The sequence below is a fragment of the Myotis lucifugus genome, unplaced genomic scaffold (genome assembly GCF_000147115.1).
Source record: "Myotis lucifugus unplaced genomic scaffold, Myoluc2.0 scaffold_143, whole genome shotgun sequence".
NCBI lineage: Eukaryota > Metazoa > Chordata > Mammalia > Chiroptera > Vespertilionidae > Myotis > Myotis lucifugus.
Window position 1 is genome coordinate 1766357 of NW_005871191.1, and position 19259 is coordinate 1785615.

At 42.0% G+C, this 19259-nt stretch overlaps 1 protein-coding gene and 1 long non-coding RNA gene across 2 annotated transcripts in view; one reads left to right on the forward strand and one right to left on the reverse strand.

Annotated features, from left to right (window-relative positions):
* Nucleotides 1-17028, reverse strand: part of SLC17A6 (solute carrier family 17 member 6) — a 30178-nt gene extending 13150 nt beyond the window's left edge. Inside the window, exons 1-6 of the mRNA XM_006094781.3 lie at nt 16785-17028; nt 13954-14206; nt 12275-12393; nt 2658-2772; nt 1165-1252; nt 559-645 (exon numbers count right to left, since the gene is read on the reverse strand). Of these exons, the coding sequence (XP_006094843.1) occupies nt 559-645; nt 1165-1252; nt 2658-2772; nt 12275-12393; nt 13954-14206; nt 16785-16870 (748 nt within the window). The 5' untranslated portion in view covers nt 16871-17028. The remainder of the gene's footprint in view (nt 1-558; nt 646-1164; nt 1253-2657; nt 2773-12274; nt 12394-13953; nt 14207-16784) is intronic.
* Nucleotides 15762-17576, forward strand: LOC111827215. The gene is made up of 3 exons (XR_002830711.1): nt 15762-15784; nt 16492-16555; nt 17484-17576. It is a non-coding gene; the product is annotated as an uncharacterized LOC111827215 (long non-coding RNA).
* Nucleotides 17577-19259: the final 1683 nt, after the last annotated feature.

The window sequence follows — 19259 nt, forward strand, 5'->3', positions numbered from 1 at the left end:
GTTTGAATTTAGGGTTTCTTGTATTTTTTATTTCCATGTGGGGGCTTAATCTCCTTTAATTCAAAAGAAATGAGGACTCAAATGTGCTACTGCCGCAAGGGACTGCTAATATTTCTTCACAAAATTGAATAGTTACGTTAGCATTACTATAGCCATCCAGCTCTCTAACCCTATTCAGTCTTGAGGAGGCAAGATCAGGGAAATGACCAAGGAAATAGTAGTAAGAAAGAGAAGTGGGGGCTTCCTAGCTCTTTCCTCTTATTCAGCTTTGACTCAAGAGCTAACTTAATTTTATTATTCATAATCAAGAGCAATATACATCATACATCACAAAGTTTCCATCAGCAATGGGGTTGCTTTTTTTAAAACAATGAATAACAATGTAGAAAAAATCATAGAGGTAGAACATTTTCCTTGATCTTCCCAGAATATAAGGAAAAAACTCTTAATGGGGAAAAAAATAAGTAAGTAAACACAGAAGTTACATTTAGTGACCTATCTCATTGTTCTAGCTTATTCAGAGTTCTTTGAACTCTAGTGTATAGAAATGTAACATACCATAGACATAGAATACTGAAGACCAGCCAGTATACTGTACAAGAATGCCAGCTAAAGGCATTGCAATCACAGCTCCAGCATAGGAACCTAAAGGAGGAGGGAGAATGGGAAAAAATAAATAAATTAAATCAATAAAAGTTCTTAACTTTATTTCATGTTCCTTGATTCACTCACACAAATTCCCACTTATACACTTCAGTACGTGCACACTCACACTCATATATGCCTACATATTTAGCCATGAATACAAGACTACACAAGCAGATATAACTTGCCCAAGACACAGCAAATATTTAAAAATAATAAGACTACAATAAAAATTAAATTTAAAAGACTATAATAAAAATAATTCATAAACAAATTTGAAAACCTAGATGATATGAATGAACTAAAAAAACAACAACAACAAAGCACAAGAAGAAGTACAGATGTAAGGAGACCAATAAGAATTAAGGAAATTGAAATGGTGGCCCCAAACCTTTCCTCATGTACACACACATGCACTCCCCAATTGGTTTTTCAGGTGACCTTTACTAATTTAAAAATCTTATTCAAGTCGTTCCTAAACTTTCACCCACCATAACTACATTGGCGCATAGTATTTACCACAAAAGGAGGTGGTTGCCAATCTACTTCTCTCTAGAGGAGGGGCCCATTTGCTCCATATTCCATGACATGCTGGGTAGGTGACACCCTGTGATGGAGGAAGATATATATCACCATTTAGGATCCAGGGTCATTGGAAAATAGGCACATTTCCTTCTCTGATGCAGTTTTCTTAGAATGGACACAAGGGAAAGTTGCTATTCATGAGACTTTGCTGATTCCCTGAAATTCCGTCTTAGAACTTTCAGCCCAGACCAGGTAAGGCCTGGCCTCTTTTTAGCGACCTGTTCAAATTTCCCACCCTTCAAGTCTGATTTCTACCTCAATTTTCTTCTGATCAAGGCAAAATGAGAGATCTTACACTATTCAGTTCATATGTAATTCTGAACAGTTTGGGAAATTTGGAAGACCTTTCTGTGAGGCATTAAACTCAGTGATTCTTAATATAAGGAATCCATACAAAGGAAGTTAAAGCTTAGATCCTTGAAGTTCACACTTCCTGAAAGTAGTATCTAGAACTTAAGACTCTTAAAGCATAGTCAGCCCTCTGCAGCCACAAATTCTACATCTGCAGATGCAACCAATCTCAGCTTGAAATTTTTAGGGGAAAAAATGCTGCATGTGTTGCTGACATGTACTATATAGTTGGGCCTACCATGGTTGTGTCTGTACCAAAAATGTATACACTTGTTTTTCTTGTTATTATTCCCTTAACAATAGAGTATAACAACTATTTATATAGTATTAACATTGTATTAGATACTATAATTAATTTAGAGATGGTATAAAGTACAAAGGAGGCTGTGCACATGTTATACCCAAAGACTACACCAATTTAAAGGACTTGTCATCCATGAAATTTGGTATCCAACGAGGGTCCTGGAATTACTATAATTCTCCTTTTTCTGTTATTTCAATCCTATTAATTTTTCCTTGTTTTTGGAGAGAGGAGATTGTTTTCAATGCCTTTATACTTATCTGACTTATCTATTCCCACCATACTCCATAGAAAGAGAAGGGGCAACAGGAAGGCCAACCTCAAGTTTTTAAATGCAATTCTTTCGAAGGCAGTAAGCTGATGGAGCAAAAGTCAGTCACTAGAGTTACATGCCCGTTTCAATAAAATGCATCAGTGAAAACTCAAATAATGTTTCAAAACCAATAGAGAGACTTGGTATAAAATTCCCAAAATTCAGTGTTGTGGCCAGCAAAGAATACACTCAAAAATTTTTATTACAGCACATTTAAAAAATGCCTGTTTTTTAAAAAGTGAAATAGTCACTAAACATTTCTTTAATACCACTCAATTCTAGAGAAGGGGAGGTAGCAGTCACATCATTTAAAGACAAAATATCGGATTGCCTAACTTTTCCAATATTTTACATGATGTAGACACAACCAAATAAGACATATTTATTTGTAGATGAAGACAAAGATTGCTGGTTCTTAATAACATGGCAACCTTAGCATGCTGTCATCCTGCAGTTTCATACCTCAACAAGTCCCTGCAATATCCTAACAAAGATGACACATCCATAATGCACTCTGGCTGCTGATGGGATTAGCATATTCAGAGTAGAGGTGAGAAGTATGGCAGCTCCAAAAACCCTGAAAAACAAAAGTTAATAGATCTAAATTTCTCTGGTTAATTTAATCACAAGCACTTTTAAAGTAGAATGTTTTTTTCTCTCAAAGAATAAAATACGTTCTGGACTTGATTGGCTCGAGCCATTGCAAACAGATTTGTGGACTAACTTGAAATGCTAGAAATACAAGAAATAAAAGAAGAATCTAATAAAACTGGTTATACTTACTTGTATTTATTGTCTTTGTAGATGTACTTACAAACTGCAAATACTTAATGAATCAGTGATTATGTTTTTGGTCTGTATCTCCATCTACAATGGAAGCTGCTTAAGGGGTAGAGTGTGTTTTCAGATACACTGTTATATCCCCAATGCTATGTGCCAGGCATATAGCAGATACTCACTGAAGAGCTATTGAAAAGATAATACATGCCTAAATGGAGCTGTGCCTTACATTATACAACTATTGTTAACATCCTTAAATCAGTATAGTCATAAAATTTTATGAATGATATCATATTGTAAATGCCCCAAGAAATCACATGGTCAGATCCCACAGCACGTTTTTGTTTTTTGCTTTTTATAATATTTTTATTGATTTCAAAGCGGAAGGGAGAGGGAGAGAGAGAGAGAAACATCAATGATGAGAGAGAATCATTGATCGGCTCCCTCCTGCACGCCCCCTACTGGAAATTGAGCCTGCAACCTGGGCATGTGCCCTTGACCAGAAGTGAACCCAGGACCCTTCAGTCCTCAGACCGATGCTCTATCCACTGAGCCAAACTGGCTAGGGCAGCACATGTTTTTATAATCGAAATAACTATTAATATATATGTCTCAGTTTTGTTTGTTTTTTTTTGTTTTGTTTTGTTTTTGCATGTGGGTAGGTGGGGAGATGATGTTTGAGTAGCATCTCTAGATGCATACATATACATTACAATTCAAGAAAAAATTGCTGAAAATATGATGCTCGGCCTTTTATCCATCTACAAATAAAAAGTCCATTTCATCACTTAATACATTTTTTAATGTTCATACTAAAGCAAGAAAAACATCCCCCAACTGAGTGATTTTAGAAATATCCTCTTGCCTGGAAGGTTTGTGACATATTATCTCTAATGAGCTTAGCTGTGTGTTCTATGCAAGTTTTCTTAAGGCGCACATTGAGCCTTTACTCAGTCAAAATTGGTTGCCTCAGAGAATCTCAGATTCTTCCAGGGGCACGTTGAAATGTGACTGTGAAAGGCTTGAGCTTCTGTAAGGAGCCTTGATCGTGCTTCACCTGCTACTGAAATGTGAATGACTTTAGGAAGGGTTGAAGAAGGTAAGCTCCTTTTCCATGAATCAAAGACCTAGACCGAGCTTCACCTGCTACTGAAATGTGAATGACTTTAGGAAGGGTTGAAGAAGGTAAGCTCCTTTTCCATGAATCAAAGACCTAGACCGAGCCAAATACTTTTGTTTACTTGATGCAGCCAAATAGCCCCTGTCCTCAGAGGTTTCTCTCCATCGAGGTAAAAGGTGACTCAGGAGGTGAATGTCCTGTTCCATTTTCCCTCCGTTCTGTCCGCTGAGTTGATATCTTTGTGTTTGTGCCAAAACGTAATTCATTTCCTGTTTGACACCAAATAGAAACTTTCTATTCCTAGAAATAACTCTTCCCATGAAAATGCCACACACCCAGTAATATTAAACTTCTGCTAAATATGGATTTTTTTTTTTTCAGAAAACAAATGCAAAAATCCCAGAACCTGTCTTGTAAAATAAGAATCTAAAATTACACCGAAACCGGTTTGGCTCAGTGGATAGTGTGTCCGCCTGTGGACTGAAAGGTCCCAGGTTTGATTCCGGTCAAGGGCATGTACCTGGGTTGCGGGCACCTCCCCAGTAGGAGATGTGCAGGAGGCAGCTGATCGATGTTTCTCTCTCATCGATGTTTCTAACTCTCTATCTCTCTCCCTTCCTCTCTGTAAAAAATCAATAAAATATATTAAAAAAAGAATCTAAAATTATTATAAGAATTGCTTTTAAAGTATTTTAATCCTTATTCTTTTTGAATTAAAAGAATTTTCACCTCTCTTAAGTCTACAATCTAAATGTTCTTGTGTGCCATCCCCAGAACACCTTGGATCCTTTAGGGCTGAGAGGAAGTAGGAGGGAGTCTTTGGGGCCTGTTTGCTGGACCTGGTGTTAAATGGTGCGTGTTCCCAAAGGCCAGTGACGCAAACATATCTTCCCACTTTTCTAGGAGTTTGAATGTGGTACCTGTGCAGCAGAAAAAATGAAGGTGGAAAGGACGAATGGCACAGGAGTTCTGGCCACGTGAGTAAGCTGTCTGGGTGCTGGCAAACCTGTGCTGTCTTTCTGAACATCCATCCCACTTGGCTCATTATCATTGATAACAGTGAAACTGACTGCGTAGGGCTTTAAGGATAAAGAGAACCAAAGCTACATAATGCTACAGGATTCTTGAAAGTGTTTGTATGAGTTATGCATCCACTCGATTCAGCCCTTTCAAAGAATTCTTTCAAACTGTCATCTATAAGCCAGATGCATTAGAATTCGCTGAGTGCTCATTAAAAATGTAGATGTCTCCCTCCCCCCGCCCCTCCCCCCACAAAAAAAGAAAATATCATTTCACATCGAAAGACAAAGGAGAAGAAAGCAATGTGTGTGTGTGTGTGTGTGTGTGTGTGTGTGTGTGTGTGTGTGTGTGTGTGTAGGCTCTATATTAATAAAGAGATTACCAAAATTGAGACCCACATAGTATGGCTGATATAGAAATCTTGGGAAAAGGAAAAGCTGTTGTTGAAAACCTGTGCCACATCCTGCCTGATGATAAACCTTCAGTGTGTTCCAAAGTGAATTAGCTGTGGGATTCGCAGTCATACCCTTTTTTGATGAGCCATAGCCACAAACCCCTCACATATCAAGCCCACCCCACAAGGATTTTCCCGGAAGAGGTGACAGAAGCACTGGTGACTTGTCACTTCTATGGATTATATCCATTTTCCCGGAATCAATCAATCAATCTCCATTTGGGCAGTGGCTTGTCACTAACAGGGAACTAGTGTTCCGCACCCCAGGTGTGGCACTAATCCTCTCCTCGAGCGTCTGCAGGAATAGAGTGATTCAGGCTGTTTAATCTATTTAGTCTAATCAAATCCGTGCTCAGCCACCTCCCTTTGTCACATCCGATGCCCCCACTCCCATATTAAATAAGGACTACACGAGCACACCAGCCCTCGGGCTCCCTTGGTACATCATTAAGTTGTAAAAATGACTTCATCACTCATGACAGAGAAATTGGACAGCCCCAACAGTGGCATATGGCAGAGGGGAAATCATTCTACCAGCTGCCCACCTCTCTCCTCCCTCCCCTCCAGGGGCTGCCATTGTAGGATGTGGCCACAGGGGAAGGTAGAGCTGGTAAGGGGTGAGAGGAGGGAAAAATGAAAGGCCAGAGAAGCTGAGAGAAGCTCATGTCAGCAAACCACCTGCAAGTCCTTAGGGACCCCTCTCCCTCTCCATGCATCTATTCATCTTGTGGAAAGGGTATTTCTTTTGTCGGAAAAAGGAAGGCCTCTTCTGCATTGCCCTAGACACCTAACCTATAGGGCCCACAATGGGAAGGCAGCTAGATGTTTGATAGGCAGCTAGATGAGTGAGATAGAAATAGTCACCTCTGGCCCTAAGAGACTGAATGACTACAAACCGTTTTTCCATTATAGCAGGATAGTGGTCCCTTGCAGCAGGCTTTATGTTTATGATCTGAATTATTGTCTCACACAAAAGGAATTTGCAAATGTTTCTCACTGGAAAGGTTAAGGAACCCTAGCTTGCAATTTACTTCAATGTTGTAGAACATAATTAAAAGTACAGAGGAAAAAGATGAGACATAATAGATATATATAGATGATAGAGATAGATAGATAGATAGATGATAGATAGATAGATATATAGATAAGAAGATAGGGTGTATTTGTATGTGCATGTGTGTTTGGCGATAAGACTTAAGATTTCCAATAAATGCTTGTTCCAATAAATAAAACACACTTTTATTGTTTTATTTCTCTGAAGGAAAAAGAATAGCTCCAGCAAAATGGTTTCTTTCTGGGCTTAAAATATGAAGGTGTTGTGTTTAAAATATCTTTGTTTCTCTCTTTCTGAAAATCATTCTCACCGGGGGATTTTTCATAATTAGATTAGCGAGAATATTTACTTAAAACATATCAAATTTTCTTTTTATAGATGCAAATGCACATTAATAAGCAGTTTTAAAATCTATCCATTTGAATCTGTGCATGTGTAAGCCTAAGTTCTTCCCTCGTTTATATTAGTAGTATGAATTAAATTGGGCCATTTGAAATCCCAAGGAAGAACCCTTCTTCTTTGACAAAAGGTCTAAACTCCCCCACTCCCCCAGTCATACTGGAACCCCTACAATCTTCCAGGAGCCCAAATTGCCACAGGGGCTGAGTAGGGAGGAAAAGTTCTAAATATCATGTTTTACTCTCCAGATAATTATACTCTTTGTTTAAGTCATTATCAAGTTTGGATATTGTTGGATATTGCCTTTTGTAGAGCGAAGAACAGAATCACTCATGTTGTGGCCAAATAGTTTGGGAGCCAGTACACACACACACACACACACACACACACACACACACACACAAATACAGTATGTTTCTCCTGCCACAAAAAATCTAAGGATCCCGTGGGCCTACTAAAAGCTTCTCTCTCTAATTCACGGATTTCTGTCCAGGATTTGGGGCATGATATATTGTAGGCACTGATTCAGAGAACAGATAGCTCAGTCTGCTGCTGAAAGTGAACTTGGAGATGAAGCCCATACCATCAGGCAGAGATGTTCAATTTCAAAGTAGCTGTGGCTGTGGTCATGTACTATGGGACATCTGAGTTTTAGTCTCAATCTCTCTGTGACCTTGGGCCAGTCACCTCCTCCCTGATTCTCTATTTCCTTTCCTGGTCTGTAAAATGAGAGGATTGGATGTGATGAGTCCTGTCCAGCTCTCATATGGGCTCTTTCTGGTTCAGGGAGTGAACTCTATGGGACAGACATATGCAACCCCCAGTCTCTTCAAATACAGAATTATTTTTCTTTAGCAAAAGTCAAGTTAGAAGCCCAAGAGATACCCTGAAAGACAAAATGTTGTACTAGGAACTGAATCTTCTTTAAATAAAGAATGGGGCAAGGGAAAAAGAAATAGTAGCTTTCAACAGAGTTTAACCTCCAGCTTGTGGATTTCTTAGTGCATTTACAATGCCCGGCTAGAATTCAGACATCGCATGCACTGGAGAACTAACACTCAATACTCTGGGCTGGAGATATTTTTTAGGACAGCTCTTTATGAGACATGATATTTCCGGTGAACAGTAATATGAATAGTGTGTAAAGGAAAACAACTTTAAAGGCAGAAATCTGACCTGAAAAGAGGCATTTTATCACACTAAAAATAATCCTTTGCATTACTAATACTTAAGGCAAATTTAAACACAAGCAATGCTAAATGTTCATAAGAGCTTTTTTCTTTTAATGTCTTATCTGGATTTAAGATTTTATTAATAATGAATGACAAGAGCAAACAATTATTGAGTGCCAGACCCTTCTAAGAATCTCACACATGTTCTCTTATTTAGCTGTCATGATAACCATGTCAGGTAGGTATTTTGGTTAGTCCCCTTTTACAGAAATAGGAACTGAGGCTCAAAGAGGTTACATAATGTGTAATGCCACTCAGTTATTAAATAGCATATTTAGGAATCTGAACTTACACAGTTTGCTTTAGAACCTATATCCTAACCACTACAACATGATCCTTTTCTTTTTAAGCCACAAACATTTTGTTGTGATGTTCATTTTATTTGTTAACAAGGATCTATCATGGGCCAGGCACTCTCTGAGATGTTAGGTATAGAGCAGTAAAAAGAACATGAACAAAAACACTTGCTTTGTCATGGAGCTTACTTACATTTTATTGGAGAAAGGCAGATATTAAAGAGAAAAATAAGTAAAATATTGGAATGGCAGGTGGCAATGAGTGCTATCTAAAACATTAAAGCAGGGTTAGGAAATCAGGAGGACAGGAGCATATTAGGGGCAATTTTTAAATAGGGTTTAAGTAATATTGCCACCTTGAATAAAGAGGCAAGAATAGTCTGTGTGTATATAATATCATCCATTAGAAATGTCATGTTGGCCAAACTTCCTTTGGTAATTCTGACCTTCTTTGGTTATGCCCACTGCAAAATCCTGTTGTTTCTCACATTAAGTATTTGCCCAGCAAGGTTCCTTCTCATTCTCTCACTGCAAGGTACAAGCAGTCCTTAGCCATTTCCCTTTGTAAATATCTAGATCACTGGAAGCTCCACGCTGCATTGTTTAAAGGCGAAGTTAATGGTCCCCAACACCTTTCAATCACTATGTTAAATATGTTCTCATCTGAAAACAATACAGATCTTGTGAGAAGTCTTTCTTTGATGCCCCACCCTAAGGCCCTCCATGGAGGTGACTAAATTCTCCTGACCAAGATGTGCAATAGCCCTTTAAGGAAAGACAAAGGAAAAAAATGATGCATTTTTGAGTTTTCTCTTGGGAATTGAATTTTCTCTTCCGGGGACTCCCTCATTTCCTCCTCTCCATGAGCTGGAAAGCAAGAATGCTTAGAATTTGACCAGAAAAAAAGAACCAATAACCTGTATTCTGTCCTTTTGTTTCATCCTTAAAATAGAGGCACCAAACCATTGCTGTTTGTTTTTCATTGAGAACTGCCTGGAAGTGTAACCAGGAGCCCTTCTCTCTTGAGGTGCTGTCTCCACACACCTCAGTTCCTCTATTCTATTTCCACCCATCACAGTGATGGCAAAAATTTTCCAAAGCAAGCTTCTTTCATACCTGGAGGGAAAGGAGTCTGTGCCCAGTATCCCACCCAAGGGGAATTTTATTCTATTATTAAATGATCTCTAGGGAGAATCTTATTTGAATGGGCCTCAATACTTGTAGGTGGAAAACTGGTCTTGCTGTGTTGTTTTTACTGTGTTTGAAAGTGATTATAATAGAAAACATACACTTTTCAACCCAATTCTAAAAATCTCTCAGATTTTGTGTTAAAACAAAACCAAACCCTTCTAAGATTAAATTCCATGTAGCAGGTACAAGACTAATTAGGCAGTCACCAAAATGTTAATAGGTGACTCTGGGTGATTCAATTATTTACAATTGTATTATCATTTCTTTTTTATATATTTTTGTTTAGTATGTCATGCTTTTATAATTAGAAAATGGAATGTTACATATTTTTAAAACCTGTTTTCACAGGACGTTTCAACTATATTTGTAATGTTTTGTTATATATTTTTTAAATGTAGCAAAGATCTCAAAATCCTAAGATATAACAAAGAGCTAGTCAATGATTTTCCATCGGTTCATAATATTTTACAATGAACTTTAACTTAGTTTTCTCAATCTGGTAGAACACAAAACATTGCATGTGAAAATATTAAGTTCCTCTCCCTTGAATACCCATTTAAAGGTAAGGTGTATACAGATCCATATAAAAATTTTAAAATTCAGAAAAATTTTCCTTTGTGGAAAATGTACCAAATAAATGAGAACCTGAGTGAGCATTAGTCAATTCTTTGCTAAACATGACACAAATGATAGCAAATAGCTTGCAAAAAAAAAAAAGCAACAACAATGACAAAAACTAACAGAAAAACCTGTTTATTGACCTCCCAGTCTTACAACCAGGAAAGCTGGGACATCCCTGGTGCTGTTTTCTTGGCAGGAAAATGTTAACATTGTAACATTTGGCAAGCTGGAGGCTTTGACTCTGAAAACACTTACAGGCACAGCCATTATATTTTCATTGCACATTACATGGAGTTCCCTGTATCATTTTTGGGTTTTGGTGAATTTTTTGTATATTTATCCCCTGAAGTGAAAATATTTCATGTATGTATTTGGAGTATCTTTCTGAGGAAGTTTAGTTTGTTTTAGAAAATATTTTATAGGACAAAAAGAAAGATTCAAAACACAACATATGAGGGACATGCAAGCCAAAAATGTAACAAGTTCATTACCAGTAATATTTAAGGGAATATTTCCTTAGCTTTTTCTAATATAATTTTTCTTTGATTTATCCCATTTAAAAATTGAGTCCTCTACACAGTTCATGCTTTTCATTTTAAACTGATTCCTTAAAAAAATAAAGAATATTTGTCTCTTGTTGGGTCTAAGTGCTAGCCATCCATAATCTCAGAGTAAAAACAATATTCAAAGGGCACTATTCTTAATTGATTGCATTGTCCTCTTAACATTTTGAAGGATTGTCCCAAAATATTCACCCTAGAATCATTAAGCCTAAAATAAATTTCCAAGAATTCCTTCCTAGGCCTTGGAAAGGACTGGGAAATCTTGGGAAGGAAGGCAGGGCTGGGAATGGGACTGTAGGTAAAAAAAGGTACTGGACTGTTTCACTGAGAGATGAAGAGGGATATTTCACTGAAGATGAAGACGGGCCAGTTTACAAAAGCAAAGGAGATCAGACTAGAGAGGTGCCGGATTCTAGATTTCTTGTCACCTTTTGGGGGGGAAGAAGGGGAGAAGTCATAGGTACAGGGTCTGATGGAAGACCCAAAGTCTCTGTGCAGCATTACCTGGAAGGGCGAGTATTCTTTATCAGTTCAACAATTCAGATGTAAAGAGCCCTTCGTTTTATTTGTCATCATTCACACCGTGAAGGAAGTGAAGCCGTCTCTCACCCTCGGGTGGCTGTGTTCTTTGATACCCCCACCCCACCCGTTCCTATGCCCCGGATTTGGGAGGCTGTTCCAGATGGCGCTTGGGGCAGTCCCGGGGGCTGACACTAAGGCCTGGGCTCGCAGCCACCCCGCAGCAGCAGCACCGCTGGAGGCCGCAGGCCGCAGGTGGCGCCGCCTCCACCCCGCCCCTGCTCAGCGGAGCTCATTAACAGGTGGAATCTTCCCCTTCCCCGCCTCCCCGGAGCCTGAAATCCCGCCTGCCTCCATAGAAACAAATCCTTCAGACCTAAAGCCCCATCTGGGCGGGCGCTCCGACCCGGCTTGCCACCGCCCTGCCGGGAGGTCAGCGCCGAAAGGAGCCGGGGCAGCGGGGGGACGAGCGGGGCAGAGCCCGGCGCGTGACGCCCCCACCCCTGTGTGCATCTGGCCTCACTGTCCCAGCTCCGTCTGCTCGCCGCCAGGCCTCAGCTCCCTCCAGGCCTTAAGGCACTGCCGTCGACTATTTTGCGAAGGGCGGATTCAGACAGGGCGCAGAGGAAGCGACAACGTGCGCCCTCCCCGGAGACCCCAAATCCTTTAGGGCGCCTTCTTCTGGAAGGAGGCCCCAGCAATTCCTGCTCCGAGAGGAGGGTGCCAGGGAATTAGGAGACCTGGCCCAGGAGTTCCCAACCCCCAGTCTCCGCTGCCCTTCTCTGGGTACCACCACCACGACCCCAGCCGGGTCCCGCTGGGCGGGTTACCTGTTGGCCGCCAGCCGAGACGCGATGTAGCCGCCAGGAATCTGGGTGATGATGTAGCCCCAAAAGAAGGAACCGTGGATCATCCCCACGGTTTCCGGGTCCCAGTTGAATTTGGCTTTCTATGGGAGTAGGAAAAAAAATTAAATAAAATTTAATTTACAAAACTGGGGTGGAGGGAAAGGGTAGAGTCCGCGCCTGGGCTGAGGGTCACTTTCAGTGGTTCGTCAGCCGAAGAGCCCCCGTTCCCGGGCACTCTCTGCATTCGGGGCGTGTGGGTGACTTGATTTCGTTTCTTAACAAAACAGAACCAATGCCTTCTTATAGAGAGGAAATGTCTCTTTTTAACGGAAAACCCGTGCTCATTTGAAACGTATTGTGATTAATAGAAAAGCTAGACCCCCTAGCTTTGCTCTGGGAACCATGTCAGGTGGGTGGAAACTCCTGGACGGGTGGGGAATGCTTAGGGCTCCTGTTTGGGAAATGGGACTTCCCAGGAAGAGATTCCGTTAGCCCGCTGGGGATAGAGACCCTGCCTGGGCGCATTGATTAGACGCTAGCCAGTGCGGACTGTAGTGGAATGGCTTGGAGAACGGAATCCAATCCAGGAAATTCTGGGGAAGGAAAGTGGGGTGGAAGGTGCGGAGGCCGGTTGGAGGAGTTAGGAAGGAGGATTGTCCCAGCAAAAGGGGGATAGGCCCCGGCAGGAAGGACTAAGAGTCGCCCTGGGGATTTGGGGAGTCAGTGGAGAGGGAGCTGTTGCTCGGGGGTAGGTCAGGAGAGCCCAGAGGGGTGTGCCTGAGGGTCAGGGCCTAGCTCTGCCATCGCCTGAGCAACTGGGGCCCCCTTTCTCCCTTGGAATAACATTCTGAAGCCAAGCGCACTTTGCAGGGTCTCCCGGAATCCCCAGGGCCGGTCAGCGCTCACCGCTTCCCCTCCAAAGCGAGTGCCAAATGAATCCTCCCAACCCTCGCCTGGTTTATGGTCGCCGCTCAAATCCCTAAACTGGAAATACAGACCCACTGGTTCCTGCGACCTTGACATTGACCCTTCTCTTCCTAGGGGTCACTCACACACACTGTACGAGCAGAGGATTGGATTCCAGAGACCCCAAGGTGCCCTGGGTGGCATCCCCTCTCCTCTCCCCGCCAGCCACGCGGATTTGATTTGCTTTTCGGTTTTGTTTCATCTTCATTATTAAAAATGTTTGGAGGAATTCAGCGAGAAATTATAACTAATATGCTGCTCCATTCCTTCGAGTAAAAAAAAATACTTCGATTCACAGTCTGCGGACATGACTAAGCCCCAACTTCTTGCATGACGTTAAGCTTCTCAAAAAGCTAGTGAGCTAACATAAATAAATAAACAAATATAATTTTTTTTTTAAAAAAAAAGCCTAGTGAGCTACACGCGGGTTTCCATTTTGCGGGTGAGAAAAGGAAGGCCCAGAGGGCAGACGCCACTTGCTTCGGGAGCAAAAATGGCAGGTGATGATGATCCCAGAGGGTCCATCCTGGAAGGGCGGCCTTAGAAGGGCCGAGGGGGCACCCAGGCCTTCCCCATTCGTGTGTGTGTGTGTGTGTGTGTGTGTGTGTGTGTGTGTGTTGGGGGAGGGGAGAGGCGTAACCGGGCTCTAACAGGGGCTGTGGCTTAGCGCAGCCGCGCGGCCGGCTGTCGCCCACCTCCTTGATGACCTTGCCCCCTCGGTGGATGGTGCTGTTGTTGACCATGTCCACGATGGCCACGCCCAGGTTGCAGCGGATGCCGAAGGAGATGCAGAAGCCCAGGCCACTCATGATGGCGATGATGTAGCGGCGCGGCAGGCCGAAGCACGTGCAGTCGCACAGCGGCGCCTTCTTCTCAGGCACCTCCAGGGGCTTCCCATCCTCCGTCAGCTCAATGGTCTCCCCGGTCTCCTGCTTCTTCTCCAGCACCCTGTGCGGCAGAGCAGGGGGGCGGGGAGGCAAGGACGCCTCGGGTTAGGCACCCCAGGCGCCCTCCTGTCCCCAATTCCCAGGGCCCGGCAGGGCTGAGGGGAGCGGCGCTGACCCACTCCCCGTCCCTCCGGGATGAGCGTGCTTCGGCCTCTCCAGCCTCTGCCGGTCCCCTCCCCCCCGGAGCCACCCCCGCAGCACCTGGATTCACAGGCACAGGCCGCTTGGGCCTAACTTTTTTGCGGGGTCTGCAGTTTACGAGGATTACCCCAAAGGCGGCTTCTGAGTGCCTTCTGAGCAACTGTGTGGGCGCCTCCGAGCCGCGGCCAGTGCTTTCCCCGGGACTTTTTTTATCCAGCTGCCCAGCCGAGGCCCCGCACCCGTCCTACCCCTTCCTTCCCAGAGGAGTTAAAGCTTTCCCGGATGGGGACCCCGCGTTCCCGCCCACAAAGGAGCCCGGGGCCTCCGGGGACCAAGGCCTCTCCCGTGCGGGGCCCACGCGGCGGTGGTCTGTGAATGAGCCGCGCACTCTCGGGCCCCTTCCCCCAGCCCCAGGTGCCAATCCAATGTTTTCTCTCCGGTTACACATTTTTTTTCCTTGTTACTGGAGTTGGAAACAAAGGCCTCCGCAACATATGGCCGACACCTAAGCCTCCTACTGCCAGAACATGAATAATTAATTCTTCACAATCTTGCGTCATTACTATCTCGGTTACAAACACCGAAAAAAATGTCACCGGCCCCATTTCCAAAGGTTTGAAATGCGACTCCCAGGTATACAAACGCGCCCCCAAATCAGCTCTGGGAGGATGTTCCATACCCAGGTAGAAGGTCTCACGTTTAGTTTTTGTTTTGTGTTTCTTTTTTTTTTTTTAAATTAGCGTAGCATCTCACCAGATTCCACCGGTCTGATTCCTTTTAGGGTTTTGTCCTTGGGGGAAGGGGGTAGGGAAAAGCTGAGTGACAGAAAGCTTTTGCTAAAAGCCGATAGTGTTGTTCTAGTCCACCATTTAACTGTGAAATGTCTGTTTTTTAAAAAAAACATGTGAACGGTAACATCGCCATGCACCCTTGAGGTGAATACTCTCAATATTTAAACAAAGAACCTCCCCGTTTAAAATGGGCAGGTATTTCCAATCTACCATATAATTGCCTTTTATGCGTGCCCTTTAAATGATATATCCAGACACAATTGTTGTCATACACACGGGTAAAGCAAATGAAATTTTAATATCAATTTCAAGAATGCATGGCTTGGGAGATGGCTGTCAAGCAATTTGAGGCTAGTAGGGAAAAAAAGTCATATTTCCAAATTTTGTAAGTAACACCTGGGAATAGATCACAAACATATTGTTGGCTCTGTTTATTCCTAAAGTCCAATCCCAATTGTAGAACATAGGGCAACATATACTGGGAGAGAAAAGGGGAACTAATGAGATTTTATTTATTTCTTTCACATTGGCTTTCTATACCCATAATGCAAAGTCCAGCTCTGCACCTGAACTCCCCACCTGATGGCAGTTGGGCTGGAGAAGAACAGCTCATTCCCAGGCCGCTGCGGGACTGCAGGGCCCTTGCGGTATGCACTGCCGCATAGGTGCATGACCGAGCCTGCATGAAGCCCACCAGAACCAAAGAGATTTGCAAAGTGGGGAGGCACATTGGTCAATTTCTTTACATTTCCTATACATTTCCAAAGGCTTCCGTTTCCCAAATGTGAACATTAGCGCTCTCTTGAACTCGTTTATCCTTTCATTCCTGCCCTCTCTTCTTGATTTGGCTCATATTAAGAAAGGGTGTAGTCATTCAACATCTTGAAAGGGTATAAAGTGGTGGAATTGACAGCATAATTGGTGCAATGACTATAGGGAGGATGAAATTATTTTAAAAAAATTTCCAGTACTTTCAAAGTCATTTAACTGGTTATTGTTATGGTTTTTCTTATAAGTAATGTGACCTTTCCCATACAAGAAATAGACTTCTATGAGAGGTCAAATAATAAACACGTACATTGTTCTGGGTTCAGAGAGAAGAACTGCTTTCGCTATCAATTATTGATATGTTTTGATTCTTCTTCCTTCTTTAAAGAAGGATGATTCCACTGGGGAATTCGCTACTCAAGTGGTTTTAAAGCTACGATCTAAATTTCTTTTTTGCCATTACTCTTTGGAATTTCTTGATTCATTTTTAAAGCGTTGTATTTTTTATTCATTTGTCTGCATAAAATTTTTTTAACTTGGTGTCACTATAAGCACCAAAAGAAAGGGTTGGGTTTTTTTTGAACAGGTACTGGTCATTTTTCAATTGTAAAGAGGATAAATCCTGGGCAGGAAAGGATGAGAATCTGCAGGTACGGAAACAAAAATCACACACACACACACACATACACAAAGCAGACAGGTTCATTTAGTGCAACATTCCTGAATAAACAAGCAGGTTTCCAGAGCAGCCCCGCTCCAGCAATGAGCAAGAAAAAAAGATCATATTACAATCTCTCTAAGCAACGGGGTTTGCGGAAATAGCCCTGCAGATTTTTTGCATGCCGAGCCCCAGGCAAATATGAGTTTGCTTTCTCTTACCTGTAGATCTGGCCGAGGGATTTTCCAGCAAGATTCTTTAGCCCCTCTTTTCCTGGGGTCAAAACCCTTTGTTTTACGGATTCCATTCTTGCAAAGACTGGTGCAGGGCTCTTGCCAGGTTTAAATAGTGATCGCTATAGAAGGCGAGAATTGCGCATATTGTCTTAACCCCTTAAGGTAGTTGTGGGTTTTTTTCTTCTCAGCGGAATGGTATTGATGTGCCTCCAGCAAGAGTGCGAGTGAGCAAGGAGAGGGAGAGTGAGAACAGAATACAACAGAATAGCTGCATGCAACCCACGGGTTTCCTAATAGGAGAGTTGGTAGACACAATCAGAAAGTCTCATTGGAAGGGGAGGTTCCGGTGGCAAAGGGCGCATGGTATTTGGGCGGGCGCTGATGAGTTCTTGTCCTGGAAGTCAGTCCACTGAAAAAGAATTTAAATTCCTGGTGCTGAAGCCTTATTGCTGTCCAATCTTCTGGCTTTTTAAACGGAAGGGTGGAACTACCCCAGAACCCTTGTGTAAGGACAAAGGCAAAATAAAAGCACTTTGTAAAAATATGTGTATTTGCTATGAGGAGCAGAGCACTTGCAAAACTCATGGGAGCATCTTAGGTCTCAGGTGAGCAATGCTGCTATTCGTTTTGTCTCCTTGCCTGTGATCTCCTCCCACCACACCGGCGCAATCTGCTCTGCGGTAGAGGCGAATTAAGATGGAGAAAGCTCGCTGCTCTTTGAGGACGTGAGTCAATAAGAGACACACAGTTCTTCTGATTTGGGCAGCTTCAGGGAAGATTTTTTTCAGCCCAGCTGACAGCGCCGCCGTTGCAGCGCCTTCGGGGGCGCGGCTGGGCAGAATGTTTCAGCACCACGGACAGAGTTCCAGGAAATGGGGACGCTTCTTTTGGCTGACCAGATTGCCAACTTTCTAGGGGAGCTGGGCGGGTCGCCCTGAACAAGAAGCCTTCTGGGGATCTTCAGACACGGATGCTATGGAGACCAAGTGGGAAGATGTCATCATCGCCCTAGTTTGCAGGAAGAATGGTGCATTTGGCGCTGCAAGGGAGGAAGACTTTATAAAAAATTGACAAGTGACTTTTCTAATCTCCTACATTTTGCTCAGCACGCTGACACCAAATCTGTTTGTTGTAAAGAAGGAAGATAACAATATATTTTACTTAAGTTTGTGGTATTCTGGGGGCACCTGGGGTCCCTTGGTTTAACATATATGTACAGAAAATGCATAATTATATTGCTCCTTCTTTTTGTTTTAACCCCCGATAGGAAGGAAGGAAGGCAGGAAGGAAGGAAGGAAGGAAAGAAGGAAGGAAGGAAGGAAGGAAGGAAGGAAGGAAGGAAGGAAGGAAGGAAGGAAGGGGGAGAAGTGGAAGGGAGAGAGAAAGGTAAAGGAGAGAAAGAAAGAGAAAGAAAAGAATACCTGCAACCTCAATGACCTTGGTTAAATAAAAGACAGGTAGTTTAATATATATTCCTTGGAATTTTATGATTCTTCACTTAATTCACAGCACACTACTGAGATATCAATATACTGATGAAATTTATGGTCATACATTGTGCTTGTCAATAAATAATTACTAATGATATTTTCAAGATTTATTTTAAATTACACATATTCCTTTAAAATATGATTTTTGTCTCATTTTCTCCTAAAGCAGAATTATAGAAATTCATATAAGACTTGTTTTCACATATATAGGTAGAACATCAATGAATCTATTTCATTAAGTAAAGCAAGAAAACTATGCTAACTTGATGTTAATTATTAATGCATTTGACATGAATCACAATCCTCTTAGATGCAATTCAGGCAAACGATTACAAAACAGTTTGTCCTTAAACCACATTCTCAAGGTTGAAATATTTGGATTTTATTTAAACCAACAGGGGGAGTAGATTTTTCTTAGGGATCCTGGGACCAAATCTCAGAAGTATGAATCTAAATACAGAATCATGAAAGAATGTTCCCTGAACAGCCCAAATAATACAACGGATATTAATACACAGAATGGATAGCTGAAAAACAATGTAAAAAATAGCTAAAACTATTTTCCATTATTAAATCTGATAGTTATCACATAAATATGTATTAAATATATATCTTCTATAAAATAAGAAATCATATTTCTAAAGCTATGGAAAGCCTGAAAATAGTATCTATCCCAAAAGGTGATTAAGAATGAGGAGGGAAAAAAACCTAACCCAACATTAAACTACCTCCTTCCAAACAAAAGATTCAAGCTAGTCAGGACATGACTCATCTAGGTGCTTTTCAAATTGCCTGTTTTCCAAATCATTAGTGATCAAATTCATTACATGTATCCCTAAAATCATTTAGGGACACCCATGATTTTGAAATTCTGGAAAGTTATGCAAAAAATAGAGGTTAAATATATGTGGAGTTTAGATGGTGATAAAAAATTATTCTCCTAAGTGCACTGAAAATGTCTAGAGGTCTA